Source organism: Equus caballus, chromosome 6 (assembly GCF_041296265.1).
Source record: "Equus caballus isolate H_3958 breed thoroughbred chromosome 6, TB-T2T, whole genome shotgun sequence".
Classification (NCBI taxonomy): domain Eukaryota; kingdom Metazoa; phylum Chordata; class Mammalia; order Perissodactyla; family Equidae; genus Equus; species Equus caballus.
Genome location: NC_091689.1, coordinates 8,431,869 through 8,455,882, shown reverse-complemented (window position 1 = coordinate 8,455,882; position 24,014 = coordinate 8,431,869). Strand labels below are relative to the sequence as shown.

Below are 24,014 nucleotides of genomic sequence, written 5' to 3'. Positions count from 1 at the left end.
TGACCAGGACTGAAAGACAATTCCTAGGGGACCAGAGGCATCTATGCGTCATCACCCAGGGGAGGGGGTACATTTCCTTGGGCCTTTACGTTTAAAAGGAGACAGTTTAGGGGCCGGCCCAGTGGTACAGCGGTTATATTCGCACGTTTTGCTTCCGTGGCCCGGGGTTTGCTGACCAAGATCCCTGGTGCAGACACGGCACCACTTGGCAAGCCATGCTGTGGCAGGCGTCCCACATATAAAGTAGAGGAAGACGAGCACAGATGTTAGCTCAGGGCCAGTCTTCCTTAGCAAAAAGAGGAGGATTGGAGGCAGATGTTAGCTCAGGGTTAATCTTCCTCAAAAAAAAATAATAATAATTAAAAATAAAAACTAAATAAAATAAATAAAAGAAGACAATTTAAAGAAAAGTATTAGGTAAATTGTAGTCTGGTTGGTACATACATATGGCAAAATCCGTGAAGGAGCCTGGGAATGATGGCTTTGGGGAAAGCACGGCCTATGCCTGGGACATTATTGAGCCCATCCATGCTTTGCGGGGAGAAGCGAGGCATAGAGAGGGCAGTAGGGCCGCTGCCCCAGAGGACAGCGGCGGGCGAGTCCAGCTGAACATTCGTTCCTTCCAGCCCAGGGACCCCCTGCCTGGTGAGGAGTTCCAGAGGGCTCCTGGAGATATGCATGGAAGGGGGACTCCTCCAGCCTGGGACTCCCGTCTGGCATCCCCTCATCTTCTTCATTCCTTCCAACCAACGAGGGTGTGCTGGCAACGGTGCTGGAAGAAGGGTCAGAAGGCTAAATTCTGGGATGACGAACTTATTTGTTTTGTGTTCTTAAGCAGGTCACTTCCCCGCTTGCTGCCTCAGTTTCCCCACATGACAGCGGGGATGGGAACGGGTGAGCTCTAAAGTTCAGCGCAGGTCCCACTCCTTTAACGATTGTGGGGAATCCTCAAAGCCAGCAGAGGGCACCAGACCCTAAGCGGCAGATTCGAGGCAACCTTCAGACCATCCAGTAGAGGGCGCAAAGGGCCCCAGTGAGACCCGACAAGTGATAGCTTCCGACAGAGATAGGGTACCCAAGGGACCGACTGGAGGGACGGGACTACTCAGGAGAAAGAGCTCCGTGTAGGGACAGGGCGGGCGGTGTCCCAGCCTGGCTCTGGCTCTGGCTCTGGGCGAGGCACTTTACCTCTCCGGGCTAAAAGCAATTAGAGACCAGTTGTATTTAAAAGCAACATTCCACTGCAGCACCACCTTCCCTTGGGGGCCTCCGTTGTGGTGGGGGATGAAGATTAGACCGCCTCTCTCTCTCTCAAGAAATGTAGCATCATGGGAAACTATCACGTTCTACAGCTGACTAAAATGCATTATTTTTACCTCACCTAAGTTCAAAATTAATTTGTCATTTCAAGATGTTTAAACAAGGCAGCTCATTACACACATGACTGGTAATAGTAAAAGAAAAAAAACTAGAAACAACCTGAATATCCATCAATAGAGAAATAATTACCTAGATTATAGCAAATACTTATCATAAAATATAAGCTCTCTACATATACTAATGGAGTCAAGACACTCTATTTGTGAAGAAAACAAGAACTATGCACCAGCATAAATCCTATAAATAAGTAAATTTCTGGAAGGAAACGCAAGAAACTGTTAAAAGTTGCTGCCTTTGGGACAATGAGAAGGGAGATTTGCTTTTCAATTTTATACCTCTCTATACTGCTTTGAAAATTTCTAACAATGTACGTGTATTATTATTTTTTAAATGTTAACAGAGACTATCTGGTGGGAAGATTATGGACAATTTTTATTTGCTTTTATCTTTATGCTTTACATTTTTTTTTAACAAAAATGCTTGGTTATTTTGAATGGATACAAATTATAAGGTTCAAAACATCAGGACAATATAAAAAATATGCATGAAATCTGAGTCCCACCTTGTTCCCATCTACCCACTCTCTCACCTCCCCATCCCCCAGCCCATTTTCTGCCAGATCCTACAGGTAACCGCTTTTATCATTTCATGTATCCTGCCAGTGTTTCTTTGTGCAGAATCAAGCAATATAAATGTATATTCCAATCCCCCTTTCTTATACAAAAGATAGCATCTTGCTTTTTCCATTTAACAATGTGTCCTGGATATCTTCACTAAAAAAAATCTTTCCCATCTTCCTCCTCTGCCCTTTTCCAATGTAAGTATTTAGGGCTACAAATTTCCCCGTCAGCACAGCTTTAACTGTTTTAGGCACGTGGAAATCAAGGTTCGAAGAAAGTAAGCGATCTGCTGAAAGTCATACCACTAGTGTGGCGCCGTCTCTGGACAGAGCGGGAGCTCTGTGGAGGCCCAGACTCTTCTCAAAGGTCCTCTGAGGCCTCTAGGTGAACTAGGACTTCTTAGGACAGATGTCCACTCAAGTTTGCATGCTACCCAGGGCCGTTATAGGAGAAAACTTGAATTTGGCCTATTATTGGCATTTAAACATATGCAGCTGGTGAACTGGGCTGTCCTAAAGAAGGTAGAACAGGGAAGGGCATGGGTGGGAATCCTAATGGGCCCCTGAGGCAAAGTTAAAGAAATCTGGAGCCAGCCCTCATGGCCTAGTGGTTAAAATTCAGTGCTGTCAATGCTTGGCAGCCCAGGTGCAGTTCCTGGAATGACACCACTCCTGTATCTGTTGCCATGCAGTGGCAACGGCTCCCATGGAAGAACTGGAACGACTTACAACTCTGATATACTACCATGCACTGGGGCTTTGGGGAGGGGAAAAAAAGAGGAAGATTGGCAAAAGGTGTTAGCTCAGTGTGAATCTTTCCCTGCAAAAAAAAAAAAAAAGAAAGAAAAGGAATCTGGTAGAGGAGACTGGACTGGGCAGCAGGGCTGGGATGTTGGAGGATGCTGTGAATCCAGGTGGGAAGTGAGGCTGTTCTTGAGCATCATCCAGTCCCCACTCCACACTCTGAGGCTCTGGGAAGGAGATGGCTGTGATAGAAGAGAATAAAGGTATCAGTAAGGGCCAGCAGCTCAACTGTGGGTGCCCCTTTTGAAATAGCTAATATGCTGATCTGAAGAAGTAGATGCAGAGGGCAGGAGAACAGTGGGACTGCAGCCAGCATGACAGATCTAACTATGTGTGGAACATACTCAAACTCCTAGGAGGAACTAGGGGGAGGAGGTTACCCCAGGGGAAAATAGCAGGTCTTTGTGCTAATCAAAGGGGTATCACTTTGAGCTCCAGGATCTCGGCATATCAGCTGCAAATGCAATGCATTTACTATGATCAGCAGGTGAGGTTTGAATATGCACAGCTCATATTGGTTTATTTTTGTCATTTTTTATTTTATTTTCAATCAGCATCACAACCTGCGTAGCAGACATTACTATTCTCATTTAATACACGAGAGCACTGAGACTCAGTGTTCCAGGCTCATGCATGAACAAGAAACAACCACCTCATTTCCTGCCTGATTTCTTTTCAATCCAGGTGCATGTAATTGACTTGATGGATTGTACGCCTCCCAGAGATCCTGGGTTTGCCACTGGATACATGATTGGGTGAAGTTGGGTGGTACTTCCTTAAGAGGGCATGTGTGCATCTTATTAGGCACTGGCTTTTCGGAGATTGTAACATAGCACAGAGGGGGTGTGTGAATATTGGGCAGTAAAGGGGAGGACTGTAATTGTGGTTGTTCTGCAATGTCCATTCTATCCCTCATTTTGTGGTAGCCAGGCAATTGGGAGAGTTGACCTCAGTCAAAGATGAGCCCTGATTAGTCTGAGTCAAACCTGTATTCTTCCAGTGATGGGGATTGGTTTGGAACGAGCATGTGGCTCAGTGTGGGAGAAATTTGCCAAATGCTCTGGAAGATGTTTCTTTTTCTTAGAAGAAAGTACAGGGAAAGATGGTCCCTTTTCTCCTGGATGTTGTTGGGCATCAACAAGGGGTCCAGAACTGCTGCTGCTGTCTTTGTACTTGGAGCTGGCACCCGAGGAGATCACAGCTAGGAGAATCAAGGGAAAATATATCAGAGCCACTGGACTAAATCAACTGGAAGCCCAGCCTGCCCCGGGATGTCCTGTTAAGTGAATCAATCAATTGCCATCTTGTTTAAACCAGTTTGAATTGATTTCTATTACTGGTGCCTGAAATTATCCTGGCCATACAGCCTGTCCTCTGAGAAATTTAAACTCGGTTAATTCAGGGGCCCCTCACTAGGGTTGTGTCTAAGTTCCTGGGTACTTACATAAGGCTGAGTTTGGGGTGTGAGAGCGGGTATTTGGTCTTCAGTCATCATCCGTCCATACTGACTTCCACCCAGGCAACCATCAAACCCTGTGATCCTCAGTTGATGCACCATACTGGTTGCTCTTGTGCTGTTCTTCATTCCCGTCGGCTCTCTCTCTCTCTTCTGTCCCACTTTGTGGCACACAATAAACATTCTTGCTGCATGGGTGCTATACTGGGTCAAAGGAAACATCATATGATTTTCAAAGACTTGGTCTCCTCCTGCATTGCTCTTGGGTGCCAGGATCATTCTGCTGCTCCCTTACCTTGCTGGACCTGGGGAAACTCTGTAAGGTGATCTAAGGACCTATCTCCCCACATATACCATATAACCCTTTCTACTCTGGATTCTATCCAGCAAGTGAGGCACAGACCGCCTCTGCTCTCAGATCCTACAAACCAGCCAGTGGGAGAGGGCAGGGCTCTCCTTCCTCAGGGACCCACATCTGCTCACTCTTGCTTCCCAACTGTTCCTTCTCTTCCTGCCAAACCAAGAGAGCTTTATGTCCTCTTGGGGTCTTAGGGCTGGAGAAGTCTCATTCTAATTCATATTTATTCTCCTAAATCTTTTGTGCTTTTCTGTTTTTCCCACCTATTCTGTTGTTTCTTTTTCTCTCATTTCTTCCTTCTTTTATGACTAATTCTGTTTCTATTCTTTTAGTACTTTTTCCAGACATTACAGCATGCATGATTAATATGTCAACATCTAAAGTTAATCAAAACCTTTTCCTCTTCCCAGATAATACAAGGATTTTCAAATACTTTAAATTCTCCATTTTTCACCACCCCTGGTTTATATATTATGGTTGGCAGTATTTTAATTCTAACCCCACAGGACATTACAATTCTTGTGTTTGTTTTGCAACTATGATTCATTTAGACTGGTCTACATTTTTGCCACTCTCCTTGTTGCCTATACCTTCTCAGGTCTCAGATATACTACGTCAGATCACTTTCCTTCTTTCTGAAGCATATTCTCTAGAAATTTCCTTTACTGAGGTGATGAACTGTCTGTTTTCATTTGTCATAAAATACATTTTTTATCTTCTTTGTAAATTTTCTTTGCCTATAACATTATAAGTTGGAAGTCACTTTCTCTCGGCACACTGAAGATGGTCTCCTGTCTTCTGGGTTTTCATTTTCCATTGACAAGTCAGCTATTAAATGGTCATTTCTTTGAAAGTAATCTCTTTTTTTTCCCGGTTGCTTTCAAATTTTCTCTCTGTCTTTGGCTTTCTCTGCTTCTCAGCACGATGTTTCTCTGTTGTGGGCTTCTTTTGTTTATCCTCTTGGGGATTCATAGGCTTCTTGAATTTAGGGAATGTTATTATTGATCGACTCCAGAAAATATCACCAATCTCTTCAAATGGTGTTTCTGGCCCCTTGTCTCTCTACTCTCCTTCTGAGACTCTATTTAAATATGTTTTAGAGTTTTGTGCTCTAACCTCTAAGTCTCTTACTCTTTCATATGTACTTTACATGTTTTTTAACTTTCTGTGTTACACTCTGGGTAACTTCTTAGCTAACATTCAGCTTTCTCTTCAGCTGCATATAATCTGTTGTTGAATTCATTTATTAAGTTTTAACTTTCACTTGTGTATTTTTCATTTCTAGAAGTTCTGTTTGCTTTTTTTTTTTTTTAAAGATTTTATTTTTTCCTTTTTCTCCCCAAAGCCCCCCAGTACATAGTTGCACATTCTTCGTTGTGGGTCCTTCTAGCTGTGGCATGCGGGACGCCGCCTCAGCGTGGTCTGACGAGCAGTGCCATGTTCGCGCCCAGGATCCGAACCAACGGAACACTGGGCCGCCCGCAGCGGAGCGCGCGAACTTAACCACTCGGCCACGGGGCCAGCCCCAAGTTCTGTTTGCTTTTTAAAAAAAATCTTTTATGCTACTTTTTATAGTTTCTTAGTCGCTCCATTCTTTTTCAAACTTTTCTCCTATTTTATGAACACAATAAGCATTTGTTATATATCAAGTGTCTAATAATTCTAGTTTCTGGAGTTTTTACAGGTTTATTCCTGCTACCCATCTTTTCTGCTGACTCTTACCATTTCTAGTTTCCTTGTATATCTAATTATTTTCTATGTGCTGGATGCTGTTGAGATAATTTATGGCTTTGGAAGAGGTGATTTTCTCCAGAGAACGTCTGTGTTTGCTTCTGCCAGGCACATGGGGTCATTACTGATTTGGGACCACCTTCAGCCAAGTTCAAGGTTGACACTCTCTGAACCATGCGGGTTGGAAAACCTTCACTGTAAATCTGTGTAAGAGCTCATTTGCTTCTGGATTACACCTACTCTGAGGCTGTGGTCCTGTGAGATCCCAGCTTTCTGTAGATGGGATCTCCTATCATACTCCCAATGTCATATTTCCAACCTGTGTGGGTCCTGGGCCCCCATCACCCCACACGGCTCTTGCTAGAATTGGAAGATGCCCTAGATCAAAGCCACTTCTTTTCTCACTAACTTCACTGTGTGCCCATTTTCCTTTCAGTTGGACCTAGTATTTACTGTCTTGTCTTTTCAGTGTTTGTTTTTTTTTCCCTGAGGAAGATTAGCCCTGAGCTAACATCTGCCAATCCTCCTCTTTTTGCTGAGGAAGACTGGCCCTGAGCTAACATCCTTGCCCATCTTCCTCCACTTTATATGTGGGACGCCTACTACAGCATGCCGTGTCTGCAACCGGGATCCGAACCAGTGAACCCCAGGCCACCGAAGCAGAACGTGTGTACTTAACCTCTGTGCCACCAGGCTGGCCCCTTTTCAGTGCTTTTAAGAAGATGCTCTTTATACTTTATCCAGCATTTTTAGTTGTTTTTACTGGAATATGTTTTCTGAATAACCTAGCCTGCCAAAACTCCCAAAGCTTTTGTTTAAGCCAAAGGTAGTCTCTTTCCTCCCAGAATATCTCACTTTTGAAACTCAAAAGCCAGAAGATGCTCTTCTTTGCACTGTATCATTTCTTCCCTGAGGCCACAAACAAGGAAACTCCAAGCTTGAGTGAGAACAAGGCTTTAGGGTACAAGGAAGTACCCCTTAATCTGGTTATTATTTCAGAGTATTATCCCACTGCATGTGGGAACTGCTTAACCTGGTGCCCAGCACATAGTTAGGGTAAATAGTAAATAGTTGCTGTTGTCATGATTATTATTTCTCTATCCAAACTCACCTTCTACAGGAAGCTTTCCTTCATTAATCTCATCCCATTCCAATTCTTCTTTTACTGTATTTTCTCCAAGTAGCATTTTGCCCTGTTGATTTACTCTAATTGCTTTTTCAAATGTGCACTTTTTCTTGGGAAAGTGTAGTGACTGCATTTCACACCCAGAAGCGTTTAAAGGTGTCTAAGTCTTGTCTCTTTGTCAACTCTCTTATCAGAACTCTTTCAGCTGCAGGTGACAGAAGACTCAATTCAAACTGCATTAAACAAACAAACAAAAAAATATTCTATTGGTTAATGTAACTGAAAAACCCAGTGGCAAGTCTTCAGGTACGGTTTGAGCCAGGGGCTCATTGACTATCAGGAGGACCTGGTCTTTCTCATCATATTAAAGTTCTTTTGCCCTCTGTTTTCTCTTCATTCTTAGGCAGCTCCACTCTGCATGGTAGCAGAATTTCCACATACATCCTCACAGCTCCAAATTCAGTGGGAAAGAGTTTCCATGAGCTCCAGCAAAAATTCCAGATTCACCCCTATTGGACTCATCCAGTTAATGCTGTCCTCACCACGGCCAGAGGAATTTGATGTCCTGATTGACTAAGTCTGACTCAGAGGTATAGTTCCTGGAAGCCATAGTTAAGCTTCTCTGAAAATCATGTACTCTGAGATTAGAGGAATTGTGGTTCTCTGAAAGAAAATTTGAGGGTTCTCCAAAAGAGGTGTAAAATGGATACTGAGTACACAAAACACCATGTGTCCACTTTAATCTCCAACAGCTCACAGAACGAGGCTCGGTGATGAGGCCTCGGGACTAGACTACCTCACATTAATAAGGTGCTGGTTCTGTCCAGGTCCTCGGGACACAGGCAGAGATGCCGCTCAGCTTCAGCCACACACAGACACGATGGGAGCTGGATGTCTGCGTAACCGACATGAGGGCTGCTCTCACAGCCTCCAACCACTCTGGTATAGGGGACACCGTTTGTGACTTATCAGTCATGGGTCTCCTCCAGGCTACCCCCTCAGCCTCCGTAAGCTGTTTTTCTCCCTCTGATATAAAAATAACACTTAAACAGGATCCTGACCCCATGTCCGAGACAAACTGGCTAACCAGAGACGACAGCCAAATTCACCCTGGGGTCAGGGTGCAGTGTCCTTATTACAACCCAGTTTTGAGAGCGAGCCAAGAAGTAGGGTTTCAAGAAATATGATACCCTAACCAGAGACTAAAATCAAACACCCAAGGAGTATCTATTTCCCAACCAAAGCCAGTACTTTCTGCTGATTCGCCCTGCCAAAGAGGATGAGTAGGGCCGGGCTGGCTGCAAGAGCAGGTGCGGAGCTCTGAGAGGCCAAGGGCAAGGGCAGGACAGAGAGCTCCTTTTTACAACTAGAATGTCACAATGGCCTTAGTGTTGAGAGCAGCCCTGTGTCTGCCCTCCGTCCCACCCTTGAAGCCACCATGGGCTGGATATTGAAGAGTCAGGGCCTTGCAGCTGGAGGTCTAGGGGGCCTGGAAGCAGGTGGCAAGGTAACAATTATAGGAACCACTTACTGAGCATATTGCACATGCCAGGCCTGTCCTTTATTGACGTTAAGCTCAGTGGTTAAGAGTGTGGCACTGGAGTCCAGAAGCACTGGGTTTGACTCTCGGCTCCATCTCACCAGCTTTGAGATTTTGATCGAGTTACTAAATCTCTTTGGGCCTCAATTTTTTCATCTGTAAAATTATACTAATGAAAGTATTGACAGCTAGAGCGGTGAGGGATCACGTGGGATACTGCACACACCGTGTTTTGGAGTGTCTGGTAGATATTAAGCAATATATCATCATATACATATGTAATTTCGAACACTACTCCCATGCTGCAAAGTAAATACATTAGTTAGCAAGAGGTTTGGCTACTGTAGCAAAGGTTCGATTTGTCAGTGACTTAAGCAAGCTAGAAGTTTATTTCTATTTCTACCATAACAGTCCAGAGGTAGGCAGGCCAGCATGCGAGTCGGGGAGCTTCTATCATTTTTAACTTGCATCTCCCACCCTTAGGTTCAAGTGGCTGCTCCAGCTCCTGCCATCATATCATAATTCCAGTCAGTAGGAAGGGGAAGATTTGCCCCTTCCTTGTAAGGGCACCCTTGAAGTTTGCATATAATGTTGCTGTTCAGATCCCATTGGCCAAGCTTAGTCACATGGCCATACAATCTGCAAAGGAAGCTGGGAAATATAATCTTGCTCTTAGCTAAAATATGGGGAGATTTACCAGTAGAGGAAGAAGGAGAGAACAGACATGCTCTGCCAGAGCCCACCGTCTGGCCACCCCTCACAAGGAACGCATTTAGCATCCGTCAAAGGGGAACAAGTCAGGGTTCCATCCAGACACAGCACAGCTCAGAGCCCTGGATCTCTGAGGGACCAGGTGTGGGTGGGCTCCTCATGCTCTGGAGACCGATAAGCCAAAAGGCAGGTAGTCTGGCCCTCCCACTCCCCATAGACACCAGTGGAGGAGGAACAGGATAAATAAACTTGGTTACAATCCATGGCAATCCCCCGGCAGTCACTGGATCTTAGCAATTACTAAGCCCAGTTGAGCAGGAATTGCAAATCCTCTTGCCGGCAGTGGAGTAAGTTCTTGGGCTGCACATCTGGCCACCCCTGGTTCTGCTCTCTGGGGGGACCTCTCCTTCCTACTCTCCTATGTGGCCTCTGTCATGGCCTCCTGGGAAGTTATTCCTTACCCACGATCCTCTGGGGCTGCACCAGAGACCACATCCGTCCTAGCAGACTTTACAACTTTCACCACCTTCTTCCTGCTGGTGCAGATCTGGGGTGCTGGGGGTAACTGCGGGGGCCAAACCAGGCTTTGTGGACCAGGTTTGTGGTTTCTTTGCCAGTACAACATCCTCGAAATCTTAGAAGGCTCCTGATTGTTCCCATGTTTGAGCAACCACAGCCAATGGTGTCGTAGAAACGCAATCTTCACGCTTGAATACTCTGGACTTAGTGAACTTTCTATTCCTCCTTCCAACTGCCGGTGGTTCTCTTCAAGCCACCTGAGAAATTAATCTTGGCTTTGAAGGGACCGCCCCTATTCTGTCCGCTGGTTTGGCTCCCACTGTCTCTAAACAGATGTGCTTGAGAAAGGTGTGGGACCACAGGAACAGCCCTTGCTAAGGCCGCCTCTTGCAAACCACCTCTTACCACCAGCCTGAGCGCATTCGCTTGCAGGACTTGGCTAGTAGCGGGAAGCAGCAGCCGTCACGCCAACTGTCTGAGTGCTTCCTTTTCTGTGAGGTACCGGCTCTGTTAGGAAGACACCATAGATGACAGATGCGCCTTATGTTTTGCTATGACATAACATTGGCCACCAGTTTACCAGCATACAATATTTTTCTTTGCTACCTGCTGTTCAGTCTCTGAACCAATACCACTTGTTTAAGCCTTTAAAGCAGAGCCACTTCCAGAGCCAAATTCTGTGTTAGTTAGGATGCCTGTTTGGTTGCTGTAACAAAACCCAATTTAAGAATGACTTAAGCAAGAAAGTTTATTTCTCTCTCATACAGCACTCTGTAGACAGTCTAAACCTGGTAGGGTGACTCTGAAACTCTTAACAAGCATCCTTCAAGATACAAGATACAAGATAGCTACAAGATACAAGATACAAGATAGCTGCTCTACCTCCTGCCATCACATTCGCATTCCAGCCAGCAGAAAGGGAAAAGGAAGGGGGGAATTCACACCTCTTTCTTTTAAGGCCTGATGTGGAAGTTCTTCACATCACTCTCCCTCACATGGCATCAGCCAAATTTAGTCATGGGGCCATATTTAGCTGTAACGAAGATTGGGAATGTAAGTCTTTATTATAGGCAGCTATTCCAAGCAATTCAAGGAAGGAGAGAAAAATAGATACCGGGAGGCAACTGGCAAACTCTGACACAGGATGTTTTTATCCTCGTTTTACGTTCTTGGAAACAGGCTCAGAGAAAACAATCAACACTTTCCAAGGTCATATGGCAAGCAAACTTCAGAGCCTGAATTTAATCAGGCCCAACTGACCCCTAAACAGGCTTTCCATCTCATCCGGCCAACATATTTCGGTCAGCAACGTGCCCACTGTTTACTTAGAGATAAAACATGTTCGAACGTGAATAGTTATGTAAATGCCAGCCCGGGGTACACTGAGACGTGTGCACGGAACGTGAGATGCATGCAGTGAGGGTGACACAATCAGGGAAGGCTTTCTGAAAGAGGAGCCCCCGCTGCTGGCCCTGCAGGTGGAACATGTCTGGGCGGGGAGGGGAGAACTGAGCGTCTCAGGAAAGGCCATCGTGTGAGCTGAGTCTGTTCTGTGTCTGGCGGTGGGGGCTTCCCAGGCCTGACGCATTGCCTGTCTCCGGGATGATTCACTTGATCTTTCCACCTTTGAACTGTCCCATGAGCTGTGCCTTAGAAGGCCCATCATCTGGGACCAGGCAGGAACAGGCCACAGGGATGCTGTGGAAGGAGGGCTGCATTCACCCACGCACTAGCCAAGATACACAGGGCAAAGCTGAATTCCTTCCCACCCTCCCCAGAGACAGGACAAGGGCTCTGAGGATGATGGAAAATATGTTCAATAAATTCAGTGAGAAATCCAGTAATTCATTACTGAGTGTCCACTCCAGGGCCAGAGCCTGAGATGGAAGAGGCTGGAAGGAGGAGAGGAAGGGAGGGGCAGAGAGAGGGGAGCTGGAGCAGCTGGGTCAGCAGCATTCCTGATTTGGACACTGACTCAGGCCCCAAGAATGCCAGGGAAGGGGGGTGGGCAGCCTCCGGAGCCGGCCTGGGATCCTGTTGGCACCAGCAGATATTGGGACGGCACGCACCGCGGGGTGGGGAAACTGCGGCTCCTGCACACCTGGACCTGCCTCCAAACCACAGGTGGAAACGGGTGGATCTTTGTGGACAAGTGCAGGCCCCGAGCCTCGAGCCCACCGCACACCTTCAAGGTGACCCTCACAGTTGCCCACCTGCCTGGACCATCCCACCCCAACTCCTCCACCAGAGAGAGGGACATGCTTCTGGGACTGAAATGGGGACATCTGGACACACACTGGCCACTGTCCCAGGACCACCCACACGCCCCATCTCCTCACTCTCCTAGTTGGCTGCAACTCGCCCTTTCTAACTCCAGCGCCACCCACAACTGAAGTTGGTAGGGAAGAAAGTGAACCTCCGAAGCTCGGTCTGCCTCCGCTTTGGCTCCTGTGGCACCTGACGGAGATGAGAAGCCCTCGGAGAAGGAACCCAGGACCCTGAGAGGCTCCTGCTCCCACCCCAGGGCCCTCGCGAAGCTCCAAGCCGCCTCCCCCACAGCAGGGTCCTTCTCACTTTTCCCAAGAGACCCAGCAGGCAGCCTGGGACCAGGCATGGAGATGCCAGGTGCGCCCCTTCCCACCCCACCCTGCCCCCCACTGCTGGTCTGGAGCAGCTGAGTGGCTGGACCCTCCCTCCCGCTGTCTGACACTCAATCAGAGAGAAACCGATCCGGGAAGGGCAGGGTGCCAGGGGCAGGGCCAAGAATAGTGCTGCCCAGCCACAGTGTCGCACACTTGCTCTCTGTGGATCCGGTTGGCTGCATGGAGCCCGAGCTGGAGCACGCACTATGCAGGGTACGGGGTCCCAGGGGGCCAGAGCCGGGTAGCCGAGGCCAGCAGATCAAGAGCACATCAGGCCATGTGAAAGCATGCGTGTGTGTGTGAGTTTGGTCTGGATTTTCTCTGCGTATGTGAACGTGTGAGTGCCTGTGTGTGTATATTCTTTAAGTGAGTGTCTACAGTTCTGCATGTGTCTGTTAATGGTTGAATCTGTGTTTCTGAGTGTGTAAGTGTTTGTGTATGGCTGTGTATGTTTATGTGTGTTTGTGGGGTGTGTGTATGGGTGTGGGTGTGTTTATGGGGGGGTGTGTATATATGCATGTGTGTGGGGGTGTGTGTGTGTGTTTGCACGGTGGGGAGAGAAGGACCTGTGGTTTGGGAGTGGAAGGTATTTTCCTCACCCCTTCAGACATTCGTCTCCCCACAGACCCCATCCTGGAGCGACCTGGGGGGACCCGAGCATCAAGGTAAGTGGGGCTGCCTCCTCCTCATAGGCCCAGCTCCTCTCCCACTTCCTTTGTCCCCCTTCTCTGGGCCCCCAATCTCCCCTACTCCATGAACCTGCCTTTTGTCTTCCTCTCCTTTCCTTCTTTGTTTCTTCTTCCTCCTCGCCTCCTCCTTCCTCTTTCAGGAGAAGAGAGGGGAGCTCTAGAGTCTGAAGACTTGGACCCTAGTCCTGGCTTTATCACCTACTAGCTGTGTAATTTGTGGCAAATTTCTTAATCTCTCCGACCTCAGGTCCCTCGATAACAAAATAGGGATGATAATAATGCCTCCCTTGTAAGATCACTATGAGGTTTGAATGAGAATTATGTTGGAGAAAAAACCTTTGGAAGCTTGCAAATATTAATTATTATTATTAATAACACTTTAATTGATTTTGTTGTGTCACTCCCTATTAACCAAACAGGCCCCATTCCCCCTTCCAGAGATGAGCTTCTTAGAGCAAGGAGATAGCATTTCATGGCCATCACCAGCCATGACCGCCAGTTCAGAAAGAAGCCATGGAACACAGGGGCCCGAGGCCTTGAGTTGGACAAAGCAAAAGGCTGTGGAGGCAGAGGAGCTGTCAGGCCCGGAGGAAGGTAAGACCAAGGCCAGTTCTGGGGAGATGGGAGCAGGGGCAGCAGGAGCTTGGGGCCAGGGTCCCTCCATACAGAGTCGGACCCAACCCGCATCTTGTGGACTTGAGGTTCAGTCTCCCCATGTGGGAAAGGTCAACTGCCTTGCAGAGCCAGGGACCCAGCATGGCCAACTCAGACAGATGGGACAGAGCCACTATCTTGTGTGACTCTCTGAGACTCAGCTGCAAAATGGAGGCCGCAGCATCCAGGTTACCAAGGCTGCTGTGAAGATGAACCAAGACAGTAGATGAGAGAGTTATTTGGAAGATGGAGTTACTGTCCTCTCCTCCCGAACAGGTCCCCAATCCAGGCCGGCTGCTGAATCCACCGGGCTGGAGGCCACATTCCCCGAGGCCACACCCTTGGCCCAAGCTGCTCCCTTGGCCGGGGTAGACACTCCACCACCAGAAAGGGGCATCCTCCCCAGTGACTGTGCATCCTCATCCACTGGCTCCAGCACAGATGATCTGGACCTGGGCATAGAGTTCTCAGCCACAGCAGGCTGGGGGTGTGAGCTCGGCCTGGTGGAAGAGACGCCTGCCCGGTACCCGTCCCCGCGGGCCCTCTTACCCAGGCTGGGCTGGGACGACGAGCTGCAGAAGCCAGGGGCCCAAGTCTACATGCACTTCATGCAGGAGCACACCTGCTATGATGCCATGGCAACCAGCTCCAAGCTGGTCATCTTCGACACCACACTGGAGGTGAGGCCGCCGCTCCACCCCATCTCCATCCTCACAGCCCTGCAGCCACCACTCACACCCTCCAGGACGCCCTGCCAGGCCAGGCTCCCTGCAAGACCCTTCCAGGACTCCTCCTTAGCGTCATGGATACCAGTGTGGGGAGGGCTTCTATTCTCTGTGAGCACCCCCTCATTGTCACTGCAGCTCTGCCACTTAGTGTGTGTAGCATCTTGGGTGGGTTACTTTACTTCTCTCATCTCAAAAATGGGGATAGGAATGCCTGCTTTGCCCTACAAGTTTCAGAAGACTCCTGGGACAACCCAGGATAAGTGGGAGCACTTTGTGAAGCCCTGAATACATGGAAGATGTTGCAGGGTGACTTAGGCCAAGGAGCTTGGGACTCTGGGTAAGAGAAAAACAGGATGATCTCTGGTCCCTGCTCTTCCATTAGGCTGAGCTACGAAATGTCTGATTCCGTTCTTATCATGTATGGCAGAGCAGTGTTTCCCAAAGCATGGCCTATGTATCGTCCACAGGGCAAGATTTGACGGTAGTGGCATATGAACAAATGATTTCTTTTTGGAGCTCTAATACATATTTTAATATGTATTAGAAAAATACAACCAGCATGGATAGATAGTATTGCTTAGGATGAGGCTAAAATGAGTCAATGTAAGGGAAAAAGATTTTGTAAATATTACGTAAATAATTGCCAGCCCTGGTGGTCTAGTGGTTAAGATTCGGCGCTCTCATTGCTGTGGCCCGGGTTCATTTCTGGTCAGGGAACCATACCACCCATCTGTCGGCTGTCACCTTGTGACGGCTGCATATTGCCGTGATGCTGAAAGCTATGCCACCAGGATTTCAAATATCATCAGGGCTACCCATGGTGGACAGGTTTCAGTGGAGCTTCCAGACTAAGACAGACAGGGAAGAAGAACCTTCCCACCCACTTCTGAAAAGACTTGGCCATGAAAACCCCGTGAATAGCAGCAGAACACTGTCTGATAGAGTGCCAGGTGAGAGGGTGGCGCAAAAAGACCAGGCAGGGTTCCACTCTGCCGGACACAAGGTCGCTAGGAGACGGAATCGACTCCATGGCATTAACAACAACAAAAATGTGAATAATTATACCTCTAGTACTTAGATTAGCAAGAACTACGGTGTTGTGTCTGTATTGTATACACATGACTTCCGAGTGGGAATACTGAGTTAGTTTCCCACACCCTGGTGTGCCTGCTGGAGGGGGTCAGCTCAGTGCCTCTGGCCCCCAGCAGCCTCATTTCTGTCGCAAATGTGCATGACAAGGATCATGTCTAGAGGGTGCCATGAGATGAGAAAGGTAGGCACGCTCATGTCGAGGACTCCAGGAAGTCCCCATGGAAGGACGCTGGGTGGGACAGGGTACCACTGAGGGGCCGTGACAGACTCACCCTCCGCTGTTCTCCCTGGCCCTCAGATCAAGAAGGCCTTCTTTGCCCTGGTGGCCAACGGCGTCCGGGCGGCACCTCTGTGGGACAGCAAGAAGCAGAGCTTTGTGGGTGAGGAAGGGCTGGGGAGGTGGAGGTGGGGGGGAAGGGAAAGGAGGGACCCTGTGAGACGGTTCTGGGGCCGAGCTCTGATGCCCCGCAGGCTTGAGCAGACCCTCAGGCTGAGCCAATTCAGGAGCCAGAGTAGGGGAATGTTCGATTCCCATCTGGTGGTGGCCAGCTGGGAAACCCCATCTGTGGAAGAGCTGTGACCAGCTGTACTACCCCGTGGTCCCATGTCGTAGGTGCTAGGTAGAAAAAGAGGAAAGGGAGAGGAAGAAATTAGGAGGATGGGAAAGGTGGGGAAGGAGAGAAATTACAGAGGAAGTGTGCAAAGGAGAACCCCATTTCTCACGCATGGGAGGGCAGCCCTTCTCTCCTCTTTCCACAGTTCCCACTCTTGGCTCAGAGCTAGGACACTGGCAGGGTCTGGCCCTCAGGCTGACGCCCTGTCCCTCCCCCTCCCAACCCCGCAGGGATGCTGACCATCACGGACTTCATCCTGGTGCTGCATCGCTATTACAGGTCTCCCCTGGTGAGGAGTGGGCTGGGAGTCCTGGGGGCACCCATCTCAGCTGGGACAGAGGGGCGGGGTTCATGGAGCCTGTTGCCAGAGGGGCCCACATCTGATTTCTGGAGTCCTGTCGATGCTTCTAGGTCCAGATCTATGAGATTGAAGAACATAAGATTGAGACCTGGAGGGGTGAGCAGGCAGAGGGGACCTGGAAAGGGACGGAGGGTGTGTGGGTGAGCATGGGGAAAGCCTAGAGGAAGCAGGGGAAGGGTGAGAGGGAGCCCAGGGAGCCTGAGGGAGGTGGGACAGTCTGGGGGCTGCCAGGTGAGGCGGGGTGGCCAGCTCCCTTGGGCTGACTCAGCTTTTCCTGCAGAGATCTATCTTCAAGGCTGCTTCAAGCCTCTGGTCTCCATCTCTCCCAGCGACAGGTAGACACCCCCAGCCGCCCACCAGCACAGTCCCTTCCCCAGCCCTTCAGTTCCGAGCTCACCACCTCATCCTTGGAGACCAGGCAGCCTTGGCATCCTGTTCTCCTTCCTAGGGGGCTGGGATGGAGGGCATCTTTCCCCAGGCTGCCCCAGTCTCATTGCTCCCACCTCCATAGCCTGTTCGAAGCCGTCTACACCCTCATCAAGAACCGGATCCACCGCCTGCCAGTCCTGGACCCGGTCTCGGGCGCCGTCCTCCACATCCTCACACACAAGCGGCTGCTCAAGTTCCTGCACATCTTTGTGAGCCTGGGCGCAGCCTCGGAGGGCAACATGAAGGGCCAAGAAGTTTCGGACCTAGGGGTTGGGGGTTGGGGAGGGAGCAGCTGGGACCCCTCTGGGGGCTGCTCCCCCCTGATGCCGCCTGTCCCCCACCCAAGCAGGGCACCCTGCTGCCCCAGCCCTCCTTCCTTTCCCGCACCATCCAGGATTTGGGCATCGGCACATTCCGAGACTTGGCCGTGGTACTGGAAACAGCGCCCCTCCTGACCGCACTGGACATCTTTGTGGACCGGCGCGTCTCTGCGCTGCCTGTGGTCAATGAAGAGGGTACTCGCACCCAGGACGGGGGCTCTGGCTGGGGTGGGGCGGTGGGGAGCAGGGGTCTATGTGGCATCAGCTTGGGGCCCGGGGTAGACTCAGGGCTAGAAGTCTCTGCCTGCTTGGAACCTTGGACCAGCTACATAGCCTCCCTGTGCCTCAGTTTCCTCATTTGTGAAATGGGGATCTTAACAACACGCATCCTCTGACTTCACAGGGTTATTTAAAAGGACTGTGTGCAATAAAACGACCATGGCGAGAGGAAACAGCAGATGAGGATTCTAATTTTAATTCACCCTAAAATGGGCCATGGGACCCAGCTAGACTTCAATTTCTTGCTGTGAAACAGGGCGAGAGGGCCTATAAGATAATTTCTTTGGCTGAACTGTGGTTGTAAACTATTCCAGAGTTAAAATCGCCACCACGAAGCTAGATACCAAGAAGTTTTGTAATCTATTTTTTATTATAAGAAACTTCAAATGGATGAAAATGGTAGGAAAATGTATAATATACATATATATAAAATATGTAATGAACCCCACATTTCCATTGCCTGGATTAACTACTGTTAATATATTACTATAACCAGTTTTTGGGGTTTTTTTGCTGAAGTAGTTTAAAGTAAATTACAGTCATTTCACCCCTTACACTTCAGTCTGCATCTCTTAAAATAAGTGTATTTCCCATACCACCTGACAAAACTATAAATAATTTATTAATGTTATCAATATCTAATCCTTATTCTCATTTCCCTACTTTCTCCCAAGAATATCTTTTTTCACAGTTCATTTGTTCAAACCAGGATCTAACGAAGGGTCATGTTTTTTATATGCTTCTCTTAAGCCTCTTTTAATCTCAACAATTTCCCCCCTTGCTTAATTTTCCCGACATTGAGGAGATGGAAGCTGGGGTTAGGTGTCCTACGGGCTGTCTCACCTCCAGATTTGTCACAGGTGGCTTTACCTTGTTCCTCTCTTCCTGTTTCCTGGAAACCAGAAATTAGACCTCAAGGCTGGATCAGACGCAGGCTATACATCTGAGGCTAGGGTATTTCATGGGTGACGTGGCATACTCACCGTGTCACATCAGGAGGCATGATGTCGCGCTGTCTCTCTCGCTGTGTTGCTAACTTTGATCCATGGGTCCTGGTGGTGGCAGCCTGAGGCCTCATTATAAAGCCAGCAGACAGGGCGGGGGTGGGGGGTGGTGGTGGAGGTGGAAGAGCTCATTCCAAAAGCCTGCCCCGGGCCCTTGCACGACATCCTGCTTCTGATCTGAACCCTTCCCTGCCCTTCTCTCGCCTCCCCACCCTCCCCACAGGACAGGTCGTGGGCCTCTACTCTCGCTTTGATGTGATCGTAAGTGTCTGTGGGGAACACGAGGATCTGGGGGTGCCACAGGGAGGCTGTGGGTGTGAGGATCAATGGGCAGTATTTCTGTGGACCAGGGGGACCTTGCAAGTGTACAGGGAGAGGTATCTGTGGGGCTGGAGCCTGGCCGAGGGGGTGACTAAGGGCGGCACTTCCCTCCCTGCCCCAGCACCTGGCTGCCCAGCAAACCTACAACCACCTGGACGTGAGCGTGGGAGAAGCACTGAGGCAGAGGACGGTGTGTCTGGAGGGAGTCCTTTCCTGCCAGCCCCACGAAAGCCTGGGGGAGGTCATCGACCGGATTGCCCGAGAGCAGGTACTCTGTGCCCTTCTTACAGCTCCCAGCACGGATGGCCCAGCCCTGAGCCACCGCAGCTGTCCCTGGACACGGGGCACCTGTCCCGCCCTCCCACTTGATGGCCAAGCTCTTGGTGTCCACAGTGGTCTGCAACTGGTCCTGACCGTGGAGCCCTCATGCCAAGGGCCACACCAGCTGATCACCCCAGAGCAGTCTCAAGACACCCCTAACTGGTTTCTAGGAGATGCTTCCTTGCTCCCCCAGTTATGTCGAATTGTTGCCTCTGATTCTTGGCTCGTTGGCTGCCATAGCCGCATGGCTCTGCCCCATCACTGACCCTCTGTGACCCCACAGGTACACCGGCTGGTGCTGGTGGACGAGACCCAGCACCTCCTGGGCGTGGTGTCCCTCTCTGACATCCTTCAGGCACTGGTGCTCAGCCCTGCTGGCATCGATGCTCTCGGTGCCTGAGGAAGTCGGAGTCCTCACTCCCAGCCACCTACCACATCCAGAAGCCAACGCAGGGAGCCAGGCACCCGGCCTTCCTGTCCCCCCACCCCCATCTGCTGGTTCGGCTCTGGTTCAGGTAGGCTCTGCCCTGGGCTACTGGCCTCAGCATCAGCCCCTCGATTTTTCTGGGCTCCCAGGTCTCAGATTGGGACACCCTGAGGACAGGAGTGGCCCAGCTCATAGCTGAGCAGCCCCATGGAAACAAGTGTCAGGACTCCCTGTGGGGCCACCGCTTTGTCCCATTCTCAGCTGAGGTCCTGGAGGCCCTCATGAGAGGGGTGGACAGGGGCTGGAATGAAGGCCAGGGCAGCGACGTGACTTAGGTGCTCTGGGGAGATTGACCTGCCTCTTGCCTGCTTGGAATTCCCCTGGAAGGAAGCAACTTAATAAAGCTTTGTCAAATGGAATTTCCATGCTCAGTAAGAACTAAGGCTGAAAAGAGGCAATTTCCATCTAAGTCCTCATCTGGGTAAATTTGACATGATCCCAGACTCTTCTCTGGTAGCAAGTTTGCCCGGGGTTTGCAGAAGGGTGGGGGCACAGATTCCACCTATGTGGCAATGGATGGCAAGACTGAGGTTCCCCTACTAGAATGGTAGCTCCCCTCCCCACTGAGTCACGTCTTCCCTTCTCTCCTCCGCACAGGCTTCTCCAGCCCTCCCTAACTGCCCTTGCCCTGCCCGTGCTCCCAGAAGCCCTCGGGAAGGCCCAGTGCACCATGGGATGATGAAATTAAGAGCAGCTGTCAGCCTGGAGGTCCCTGAGCCAGAGGCACTGGCATTACCCCAGGGCCGACTGCTCCACGCCCACCCACATCGCTTTCCCGAAACCTGGGTCCTGACTGGCCGAGTGGGGCAGTGAGCCCTCAGCCAGTGGGTTAGTCAGGGACTCCGGGTTCCTTGGCTTCTCGACTACCTGCTGCTCATGCGCCCAGCTCCTGGCAGTCCCAGCTATTCTTCCCCCATGGAAACAACCCTAGTGGTCCCCCACAACTTCGCCACTGCCCTCCTACTCTCCCAGCACTGTCATTTCAAGGCTGCTGGGGGTCACCACGGAACAGCAGTTATTTCTGGAGCTGCCTGTTGGAGTGGGCGTCCCCCTCCATTCTCATCCTTAGCTCTCGCTGGCAAACAGTGTTCTCAGTCCACAGGCATGGTCTGGATTCTGATCACTGAGGATGTACGATGGAGAAAACAAAAAGAACAGCCCACGAACTTAGATTTTTACAAGTTTCACTCAGAAAACAGTACAGTCGTTTGACCTAAGCTTGTGGCAAGATCCCTGTGCTTTCTGAATTCAAAGACACGAAGGAAAAGCTCTCGTTGACGAACGCTGCAGTGCCTTTCATTTCCTCATAGAGTATTGTTCCACCAAAATTTTTTTCATCTTTTATTTATAACAAGACCATAAAGAAAATATGAATTAGTCACTTACATCATAGGTACAACTCAGTTCACAGACTCTAATCTATAAGAAACATAACTTTAGTTTTCCAATGCTGAATATGAACCTTATTTCATCAGGTGGCAGAGATTAATCTGTCAGTTTGGGGTTCCCCTCCCACTTTTCCTTGGGTTAAGTTCGGTGAGGGGGGCAGGCTTGAAGTAGTGTAAGGCTTTGTTCCTCAGTCAGCGTCATCTGTCCTTGCCAGCACCTGCTAAAACATCCCTGCTCCCATGTGATTGTCACTTGGTCATTGGTGGGCGTGACCTCCGCTAGGAGCTCCCTCCCTCACAAGAAGCCTCTTTGGGCCTGCCCGCCCCTGGGGCGTGAGGGCATTCTAGCTCCTGGCCCTGCACCCCTCTGGGCTGCAGGAAGCTCTGTGGGACTGTCCCGTCTGCTGAGATGGATAGCAGGTGGCCTGTCCTATTCTGCACCTCAGGGTTTTCCCAGCCTCTACCCAGGAAACATGGGGCCCTTACCATCTCCAAACCTATCTAGGGTTTTTGTCATATTCCCGCCTCCCTTCAGACACAGCTCCCTTCTCAGGGACCCCAGAAATGTCTACACTGTCTTAGCTCCCCCAACCCCACCAGCCTCTGGAATCTTTACCCAGTCGGGAAAGAGGGGGCCTTTTTCTCTAAGCCATCATATATTCTTCCAAATCCACTGTATGTGTCCTGAGTTCTTGCCACCCACCTTGAGGGTCAGGCGTTTGAAATCCCAAAGGCAAGACTGGGCTTCTGCTGTCTCATCCCTCCCCTGTGGCCATGGCCACTGTAGGTCTAGCTGTCCAGTGGGGAGGGGTAGGTTATATTTCTAAAACACAATCCCACCCCATTTCCCTCACAGAGTCACAGAGGGTAGACATTGGAGCTCGATAGGTCAGGCAGCAAACAAAGGCGTTTTCTCCTGGACAGTCAGCTTGTTTCCCTATTGCCGTAACCCGCTGGTCCGTGCTGGCTCTGCTCTGGCCCCACCTGGGAAGGTCCTATGTCTTGGGCTCATGTGGGAGGATGGGATGGAGTGCTCTCTGGGCCTGTCTCCAGGGACAGAGTCCTTGGGGAGCCAGGGGCAGGCTGCCTCCAGCCATGTCTGGCTCTAGGGAAAGAGCAGCACCGTCAGTGTTTTGAGGCGCTGCATGAACAGACCTTCGGAGGGCTGAGCACAGGCTTGAGGAGGAAAGGACAGCCTGAGGAAGGCACTCTTCCGCCTCCTGTTCCCCATGAGAGCAGATAGGTCTCTACTCTCTGAGCCTGCCATCTAAGGACCCAGCAGATCCCCCCTGGGGCCCTCCTCACCCGCTGCCTCACAGCCAGCCCTCAGCGCCTGACCCAGCCCTCCAGCTTCACGGCTGCAAGAGGAGAGGCAGAGAGCTGCCATGGGAACTGCAGCTAGCTCAGAGGAAAGGCGCACCCTTGTGTGAAACCTCCCTGCTGTCCCCTCTGCTCACACCCAAGCTTCCCAGCATCATTGCCTCCTTGTCCCCAACTCCTCCCCCACCTCTGAGGCCCCTCCGAGGCCCCTCCAAGGCTCTGTGGCCTTGGGGCTGGACTCCCACAGACTCCTTAGCTCAACCCGTCCCTCCTCTCCCAACCCTCTCAGTAGTTCTCAACTGTGGATGTGCAACAGGACCACCCGAGGTCTTCAGAAAATGCAGATTCCGGGGCCCCATCCCTAGGGATGCTAATGTCCTGATTAGGCGTGGGACCTGGGCAACTGCATTTATTTTCTGTAGAAACTAGAGACTTTACGATTAATAGTGCGTGATGAGCCTGACAGCGTGCTGAGAACTAAGGATGCCTCATTCTCATAATTAGTAAAATCACTGGGTTTATCTACTACTTATTATTTTTTTTTTTTAAGATTTTATTTTTTCCTTTTTCTCCCCAAAGCCCCCCAGTACATAGTTGTGTATTCTTCGTTGTGGGTTCTTCTAGTTGTGGCATGTGGGACGCTGCCTCAGCGCGGTCTGATGAGCAGTGCCATGTCCGCGCCCAGGATTCGAACCAACGAAACACTGGGCCGCCTGCAGCGGAGCGCGCGAACTTAACCACTCGGCCACGGGGCCAGCCCCCATATCTACTACTTATTATGACTAAGATCTACAAGAAGCACTGGCTAAGAGGAACCACAGAACACAGAAGACACACGATTCGTTAGCTTCTCACTACTCTTCTCCCAGACATCCTCAAATACAGAAGAATTCAGTGCAATGTCACGTATACCCCTTCCACGATTACAACTGTCCAAGCTTTTATTTGATACACATGTTAAAACTGGAATCATAAGTGATGACCTGGAAATAAACTAATATTATCAAGCCAAAATACACTCGGAGCTAAAACTTCTATAGAACATGGGCATGTAGACCGCCAGAAAACAGCAAACACTCTGTTTTTATTCCCGGTAGTGCTGCATCATTGTTTAAGACAAG

At 49.9% G+C, this 24,014-nt stretch overlaps 1 protein-coding gene and 1 long non-coding RNA gene across 17 annotated transcripts; one reads left to right on the top strand and one right to left on the bottom strand.

The window, feature by feature from the left end:
* Positions 1-3,306: 3,306 nt before the first annotated feature.
* LOC111773842 (uncharacterized) lies at positions 3,307-8,466 on the bottom strand. The gene is made up of 3 exons (XR_002808487.2): positions 7,460-8,466; positions 4,248-4,463; positions 3,307-4,004 (listed from the first exon to the last, which is right to left on the bottom strand). It is a non-coding gene; the product is annotated as an uncharacterized lncRNA (long non-coding RNA).
* A 431-nt stretch (positions 8,467-8,897) lies between these two features.
* PRKAG3 (protein kinase AMP-activated non-catalytic subunit gamma 3) lies at positions 8,898-21,570 on the top strand. 16 transcript variants are annotated; one of them, XM_070269064.1, is made up of 15 exons: positions 8,898-8,981; positions 12,592-12,869; positions 13,512-13,551; positions 14,014-14,169; positions 14,506-14,909; positions 16,348-16,429; positions 16,894-16,952; positions 17,075-17,120; positions 17,305-17,359; positions 17,536-17,662; positions 17,803-17,968; positions 19,280-19,317; positions 19,499-19,645; positions 19,982-20,213; positions 20,783-21,570. In XM_070269064.1, exons 4-14 carry the CDS (start codon positions 14,016-14,018, stop codon positions 20,096-20,098), a joined length of 1,395 nt encoding a protein of 464 aa, XP_070125165.1. In that variant the 5' UTR covers positions 8,898-8,981; positions 12,592-12,869; positions 13,512-13,551; positions 14,014-14,015; the 3' UTR covers positions 20,099-20,213; positions 20,783-21,570.
* The last annotated feature ends 2,444 nt before the right edge of the window (positions 21,571-24,014 follow it).